General features: G+C 44.5%; 1 protein-coding gene across 8 annotated transcripts in view; it reads left to right on the forward strand.

Moving 5' to 3' along the window:
• Positions 1 to 8,625, forward strand: part of fat3a (FAT atypical cadherin 3a) — a 111,806-nt gene that overhangs the window by 55,374 nt on the left and 47,807 nt on the right. For all 8 annotated transcript variants that reach the window (XR_011687031.1, XM_071471552.1, XM_071471546.1 and 5 more), the window contains exon 3: positions 5,236 to 5,559. Coding sequence is in view for 7 of the 8 variants with exons in the window: in XM_071471552.1 (XP_071327653.1) it covers positions 5,236 to 5,559 (324 nt within the window). In the remaining variant the exon portion in view is untranslated. The remainder of the gene's footprint in view (positions 1 to 5,235; positions 5,560 to 8,625) is intronic.

Raw genomic sequence — 8,625 nt, forward strand, 5'->3', positions numbered from 1 at the left:
TTTCATGTCCTTTCTCAGGCTTCTCTCTGGAGCTCTAGTAACAACAGGTCAGTCAGCCAATCAGAAGAGAGGATCTGAGTCTCTCTTCTGATTGGCTGATTTTTCTCTGAGTGATCCAATGAAAATATAGCAGATTTCAGGGAAACACTCCAAGAAACCAAATCTTGCAAGGTTGGATGGTGGGTCCAAGTGGGCAGAGCTTGGAGCGTGGCTGAGGGCGGTGACTGCTTTGTTGTGACATCACAAAGTTACAGAAGTCCTGATAGCTCAGTTTCTGAGGTCAATGCTGCAACTGTGTTCTTTAAATACAGATCACATGTGATGTCAGTATAACATGATTTAAAACCAGAGAGTTCATCAGTGGTTCTCTACAGTACATTACAGTAGAACATATCTGGTATAGCTGATGAGCTCAGGACTGAGGCCTTTAAGCTCCTGAAATCACTCTTTTTCCACTGACTCAGACATGAATTGAGGTTTTCATTGTTCTCCTGTCAGACTGTGTTTTCTGATGACACTGGGATCAGGGTGAGTTTGACACATGGTGTGTGAATCACTTTGATGGGGACACCATCTGAAAATCTCATTCAGCATCTCCTGTAACAGTGTGATGCTGCAGAGTCCTTGACACACTACAACAGTGGTCAGCAACCGGTGGTCTGTGGCCCAAAACTGGCCCACCAGCAGTAATATCTGGTCCAGCAGGTTATTTTGATAATCTTATTTTTTTTAACTTACAGTATCAGACTGACAGTCCCACATTTAGTTTTAATGTCCAAACAGAGCTCCCCCCCCCACCTGAAGATTACTATTACTCTTTTATCCACATTGAGAGTGAACGACAGACACAAACTGTCACATCAGGCTCACATCAGAATCACTTCCTCTTTGGAGATTTTACCTACAAAATAAAATCATGAGAAAGTTCTTTGCGGCAATGCTGTATTTCAAGCTGTTGTGAGCTTTTATTCTGAAAGGATATGGCAGGAAGTTCCAAAGGTTCTGCTGCTTGGATGACAGAGCTCTGAATTATCAGACGTTGTGTGTGTGTTATGAAAACAGTTGAATGAATCAGTCAGACTATGATATGTGACTGTGACCACAGAGACACAGGAACAGAAACAAAATAAACTTTTAATTTGTTAGATTTTAATTATGTTCTGACTGATGTTAATAGATCAGGAGAAACTGACTCCTGGTCTAGAGAACGGACCTGTGTCGACCTACAGTCATTATTATAATCAACAACCAGGTCTGGAGACATGACTTCATCCAGTACAGTTCAAAGCAGCAGCTCTACACACTGAGACCAGTAACTGAGCTGACCCTGATGAAATCCTGGATCTGGACTGGATCTCAGCCCCCCGCGGTCCTGACGCCACTGCAGCTGCAGGGAGGTGTGAGGCTCTTGAGGGCCTGAGGGCTGCTGGGCATCTGGGGAAGTGCCTTTCAACAAACCAGACGAAGTGAGTCTCTGGCTTAATTGGGACTTAGGAGAAGATTAATTAAGGAAGTGATTAGCATTTGCATTAATCCAGGGGAGAGGATTCACGAGGCAGCCACTCACTGTCTTATTGCCGCCTACTTGAGAGCCTGCATTCCCAGAAAACGCATCCTATTTACAGCGTTGCTTCATGTAAACACTGACGTGTGTGTGTGCATTAAGAATTCATACACCATTAGAATCATCTTGGTAATCAGGCTTTAATAAAGTCTGAATGAGTTTGTCCATGCAGCACATACCAGCTGGGACTGTCTCAGCAGCTTCACTGTTAAACAGCTGTGTTTAATGTACATGACTGAGGTGTCGTGATGAAGTTTTCACAAACGTTCATGTGTCTTAGTGGAGACAGTGAGATGTTTGTGTGTGTTATCATTCAGATAAAAGCAGTGGAGGGTTTTTCTCTCCTGTATCGATGCAGACTGATGCAGCTCGTCTGAATCCAATCAACCACTGCAGTAATGCAGCAAGACTCCAGCAGCTCCCACTCTGCTTTGCTCTGCTCTTACTGTGTCTGAGTTTGACTAAATTGAGTGGTCAATAACCTTTAAAGCTCCATCCAGTCTAAAGGTAGATGTCTAGGTTCTATATTAATACTGTGAAAGTATCAAAGCCTCAGTCCACAGAGAAATGCACACAGCCTGGATTCAGACACTGAGCCTTAAAACCAGCTGTCAGGACTTCTGCAACTTTATGATGTCACAACAAAGCAGTCACCACCCTCAGCCAAACCCCAAGCCCCGCCCACCTGGACCCACCATTCAACCTTGCAGGATTTGGTTTCTCTGAGCATTTACCTGAAATCTGCTGTATTTTTATTGGATCACTCAGAAAACAGTTAGCCAATCAGAAGAAAGACTCACATCCTCTCTTCTGATTGGCTGACTGACCTGTTGTTACTAGAGCTGCAGAGAGAAGCCTGAGAGAGGAGATGTAAAACACTGAGATGGTTCTTGGTTCTTTAAACCACAAATATATCTTCTGATGAGATCAACACTTCAGATAAAACACTGGAGAAGATAAAACATGGAGCTTTAATTTAGCAGAGAAGAAGTGTCTGAAACAGTGTCCACTAAAATGAGTCCAAAATGAGCAGTCAGCTCTGATTGGATGTAAATCCAATTAAATATGAGTTGTTATTTGATTGACAAACAAATTATTTCTGTGTGACTCTTCATGCTGAACTCTGAACATCAGTTAGACCTGACTCTCCATGTTCCCATCCTCCATCCTCCAGCTCTCAGTGCTTTGCTGCAGCAGTGCAGCAGTCTGCTCTCTGCTGAGAGGAAGCCGATTGGACAGAGATGCAGATTCTGTCACTCCCTGCTTTCCAATGTGTTTTATGTCCAGCACTCTTGTGACATTTGTAGTTAATTCCACACTCTTAATTGGAAAGCAGGCTTGTAAGCAGCAGCTTAGGCTATTAAAAGCAATGTTGTAGCATGGTGCAGAGCTATTAATTGTAGTGCAGCCGAGGGGCCAGAAGGAGGCAGAGATGAATGAACAGTGAGGCAGAGAGAACACAGCACAGGGCAACACTGAATTAATTACGGCTAACCTTGAACATCCAGTCATCCCACAGGACAAAAACAATGACGCACTGTGTGTGTGTGTGTGTGTGTGTGTGTGTGTGTCAGGAGAGAGAGGGAGATTGTTAGATAGATAGAGAGAGCTTCAATGTATGTACTGTTGATGATTTCACCAGAAGAACAAAAGATACATCACACTGAAGTTTACAACTTCAATATGTTTACAACTCACAACACAACAGTTTTATCTTCAACACAAAATAGAATGAAGCACAAGTTGTGGGAGGTTTATTATACAAAGTAAACATTTTGGTAATGAAAATGCTGTTTCTAGGAGGAGCGCCTCCCTATTTAACATATAAATAAATAAATGTAGAAATAAATAAAATAATAATTGGATGGATATATGAATAAATAAATGTAAAAATGCAGAAACTGCATTTTCACTACTAAACTGTATTTATTGCTGCATTTATTTAAGTCATTTTCTGTCAGTGAATGAAGGTCCAGTTCAGAGATGGATGTGGTCTGACCCATGACCACTGAGCACTCAGGTAATAATGTAGTAATAACTACAGTTCCCATGAGTCTGAACATGCTGACGGCTGCTGTGATTGGTCTCCAGTTTCTCTGACAGTTGCAGTTTGACCCCTCTCAGCTCCTGTAGATTAAAGGCATCTGCTCGCTGTGTGTCTGTGAACCCACAGTCATAAAATATGAAGCTCAGCACCTGGAGGAAGCTGCTGCACTGGTTTGTGGTGGTTTTCAACAGACCTGTAAAGGACACGTTCAGATGAGCAACATGTTCACATGCACATACAAGAGTCAGTGTTGTGTAGCAGGTTGTGTAACATTATTGACCGTTGACACAATAAATTCAGCTCTGACTGTCAGGAGCTCTCAGGGGGGAGGCTAAGGACGACTTGTTGCATTTGTCTCAGAGACCAACCAAACATTTATATATTAAACCTACATCTGTCTGCTAATTACTGCTAATTACCCACAACATTTAAAGATGATTACAGATGACAGATCATTCACACTATTTATTTGATTTGAAGAATTTAGATGTTGCAACTGACTCCAACCCTGGGGACATTTGCAACTTATTAAAACAGATTAAATTTCACTAATTAATAATTGTATTATTTATTTTTTTATTTTACAAAGAACAGTTATTGAGTTGTGTTTTGTGTAGACCACTGAAAATACCTTGAGGGCAAAATAGGCACAATTTATTTTATTGCTAATGATGAAGAGAACAGGTACATTTATTATAAGACAACGAGAGACTAACAAAAATAAAGTCACTTGTTTTAACAATTATTGTTGCATCTGTTGTGCAACAGGATAAAATTAGTTCCATGTTCAGTTGTGTGGTCTGTTGTGATTTGGAGACTGTAAGTCTCCGCCCTGTCAGCCATGACAGAACAGCACCATCAGAACATCAGGTTGAATGTGTCGTCTGTCTTCTGTCTAACTGAGCATGTGCAGTATGAGTGTCATCACTCCAGCATGTTTCTGATTGGAGGAATAAGAAACTGTCCACAGTCTCCAACTTCTACACAACACAAATGTTCAGTCACGTGTAGATGATGAACAGTGATGACAACACAAACAACTGGAGGCAAAAACTTAATATGACAATTATTTTCTTGATTAATTGCTTTGTCTATGAAATATATTGAATTATATTATATATAAACTGGGAACATTAACTAATGACATTCATATACACTGTGTGTTAAACTGTGTCACACTGTGTTACACACTTTGTGTTACACTGTGTGTTATACTGTGTTACGCTGTGTGTACAGTAGATATGTTGTGAGGAGATGGTTTTGTGTTCATATAATGAGTCTGTCTTCAGCAACACACAGGGCTCAGACGTGTGTGACAGAATTATCTACACAACACAATGTGTGTATGACTGCAGTGTATGAGCAGAGGGCTGAAGTGTGTGAACATGTGTCCACTGCGGAGGAAGTGTGTGTGTACGGGAACATCCTCAGGCTGTTTCTCTCTGTGTCATCGGCAGGAAGTGACACAGTGAAACCCCCCCTCTGAGGTAGGAGGTGATTGGCTGAGCTGCTGCAGTAAAACACGATGATCATCTACAGACTCTTCACTGACTCCAGGTCTCGACTGTATGATCACAGTAAACACATCAATACATCTCTCTCTCTCTCTCTCCCTCTCCACCAGGGGTGATCTACACCACCGATATGTTGGACCGCGAGACCAAGGACTCCTATTGGCTAACGGTGTACGCCAGTGACCACGGCGTGGTTCCCCAGTTTGCCACCATCGAGGTGTTTGTTCAGGTGGAGGATGTGAACGACAACGCCCCGCTGACCTCAGAGCCGCTGTACCGGCCCTCGGTGCCCGAGAACTCTCCACGGGACGTCTCTGTGATCCAGATTCAGGCCCAGGACCCTGATGCCACACCCCCCACTGCTGCTGACAGGCTCAACTACCGCATCATCAGTGGAAACCCACAGAACTTCTTCGCCATCAACACCCGCACTGGTGAGTAACAATGTGTGTGTGTGTGTGTGTGTGTGTGTGTGTGTGAGGGAAATACTGCTGGGGTTTCCTTTAAACTGCATTTGGTTAGGTTGGATGGTGGGTCCAGGTGGGCGGGGCTTGGGGCAGGGCTGAGGGCGGTGACTGCTTTCACAGTATTAATAAAGAACCTAGACCTGCTTCATAATCAAAAACACATGGACATCTACCTTCAGACTGGATGGAGCTTTAAAACCTTCAGACTGGATGGAGCTTTAATCCTGATGAGCTTCATCTTCGTGAGATGTTGCTTTATAATCACTGGCCTAATTAACTGTGTAGATCATCTGTCTAGTAAAGGAGGGTTTAGTGCAGCAGCTGTAACTCTCAGTGTGTGGTCCCTCCCTGTTTTGTCCCTGTTAGGCTGCCGTACAATGATCTGATTGGTCGGTAGGTGTGCTTGTGTGTTGTGTGATCTGATCCTCTGAAATTAACTTCTCCTGTAGAGCAGGTTAGCCCTGCAGCATGGGTTACCATGGTGATCTACACCAGTTACCATGGTGATCTACCACGGTTGCCGTGGTGATCTACCCCAGTTAAAAGTGAGCCAACTTTGTGATATCAGAAAGTGAATTAAACATATCTGGACAACCTCCTGATCCAACACCTCACAACACAAACTGGTCCGGACTGGGACAGACCAGGACAGACCTGAATAGACCGGGACAGAGAGGGACAGACCTGAACAGACCTGAACAGACCTGAACAGACCAGGACAGACCGGGACAGACCTGAACAGACCTGAACAGACCTGAACAGAGAGGGACAGACCTGAACAGAGAGGGACAGACCTGAACAGACCTGAACAGACCGGGACAGAGAGGGACAGACTGGGACAGACCTGAACAGACCTGAACAGACCGGGACAGACCGGGACAGAGAGGGACAGAGAGGGACACCGCTTTATCTGCTGTGTTGTTGTCTTTCATCTCTTCCTCTGTTTCGTCCTCTGACACGTTTATGTAACATATGTGTTTTCCCGTTGACTTTCTCCTGCTTTGTGTGTGTGTGTGTGTGTGTGTGTGTGTGTGTCTCAATAGCAGATTGAATATTTGATTGTGTTTGTGTGAAACATGGATGAGGGGGAACAGGTCTTGTATGAGCTGCAGCTCTTCTTCTCTGATTCACGTGTGTGTCGTGTCCATTGTCCTGTTTGTGTGTCTGCAGCAGGTTGTGGTCTAACACAGTGTTTTACAGAAGCTTCTGACAGAAACACACATATCATTGAGTCAGTGCAGCTGACTACACACACTCACACACACACTGCTTGCTTTCCCTCTCTCTCTCTCTCTCTCTATCGCAGTTAATGAACTTCATTAGCAAATGGAATTTTCTCAGTTGACATCACATGACCTGAGTGTGGAGGTTTAGTCACATGACCACAGGTGGTTGTATCTGTGTACGACCACCTGTGGTCATGTGACCATACTTCAGTCATGTGGGCTGGTTTCGTTCATGACCACAGATCAGCTGCTGCTCCAGGTGTCCTGAGGTTCACTGAGGCCTGGTGACTGGTTCCCAGTCACTGTGTCGTGGTGATGTTGCAACAGCCTGCTGCTTGTTGTGTGTAATTGCACTTTGACAGTTGGCGTCAGTCAGATGAGAGAGGACAGATGGAAACGTACCTGCAGCCTTCAGACGGCTGCACAGGTAGTTAATCAGCTGACAGCGAGGCCTTCACGCTGCTGCTGTGATGACAGATGTTGAGGAAGTCATTTACTAATTTACTTCACTTCTCTGGTTAGTTCTGTACAGTCGAGGCTCCTGCTGCGTGAAGGATGTGAAGTGAATAAAGACTTTATGAGATTTTTTATGTAGGTGTGTCTTCGTTAATTAGACTGATCCAAACAGCAGCTGCAGCCTGGGAACTGAGGGAGGTCCGTCCATGTTGGATTTATATCCACTGTCTCTGTTCATGTGTCAGGGTGGAGAGAGAGGGTGTGGAGGTGAGACAGGTGAATGTGATGAGATCTGACAGAGATCGCAGAACCACTGTCTCAGTCTCACAACAGGAATCAGCTCTGTTTCCTACAGTCAGAGACGGGTCCAGGTCCAGTCCAGGTTTTCCTTTCAGCTGATCAAGGTGCTGAGTTAATCATGTATGAGATGGTAAAAATGTGTTCATCAACACACCTACTGTGACTGAGGCTCCGCCCACACTGACAGTTCAGTTTTAAACTCATCTCTTCTTCTCTGTTTCCTCCTCCGTCCACTCTCCTCCAGAGTCTTCAGCCCCTCAAACAGAGACCTTTGGAAATGATGATGTAGATGCCCACGGTGGCTCCTGATTGGCTCTTATCAGCCTGGACTACCAGTGGTGAAACAACAGGGAGAATGAATGAAAGTGTTACTGACCTTGTTGTCTTTGCAGCAGCTGTTGTTCAGCTCAGTTCTGGATTGTATCAGTGTGAACGCAGCCTGACTTCAGTTCCCGCCACAGTGACTCAAACGGCGTCCTCAGGCGTCCTCAGGCAGCGAGTCCTCAGTTTTTGGAATATTTGTCAAATCTATTGCTCGACCTGCCCCCGTCTCTCCCCGGGTCTGTTATGCTGTTTCTTATTCCCAATCTTACAACGGCAATTAAACTCTGGGCTGCCAGGGTGTTTGAGCTAATGTTGAATAATCGTGTTGCTAATGGGCTCCTGCTTCATTCATAAGGCTGGTACACACCAGGAGGAGGGTGTGTGTGTGTGTGTGTGTGTGTGTGTAAAGGGGCTTTATAAAACCTGATGTGGTTGTTTTTCCATAATCACACACCTCTCATTTCCTACTGAAAGCATCCACACACACACACACACACAGAGAGAGAGAGAGAGGGAGAGAGAGAGAGAGAGAGAGAGGAGGAGAGCTTTTTAATTGATTATATTAATTAAATTAACCTGGTTTCCTGGCTCCTGATGGAGCAGTGGTTCAGTCAGAGCAGCATCAGCACCACCCCCCACCCTCATGTCACTGAGCATCTCAGCTGTGCACTGATCTCTCAGGAAGTGATGAAACAACTGAGGAGAAGACACATGTGACTGAAACACA

Source organism: Trachinotus anak, unplaced genomic scaffold (genome assembly GCF_046630095.1).
Source record: "Trachinotus anak isolate AG129_WGS33_773 ecotype Australia unplaced genomic scaffold, CSIRO_AGI_Tana_v1 ptg000034l, whole genome shotgun sequence".
NCBI lineage: Eukaryota > Metazoa > Chordata > Actinopteri > Carangiformes > Carangidae > Trachinotus > Trachinotus anak.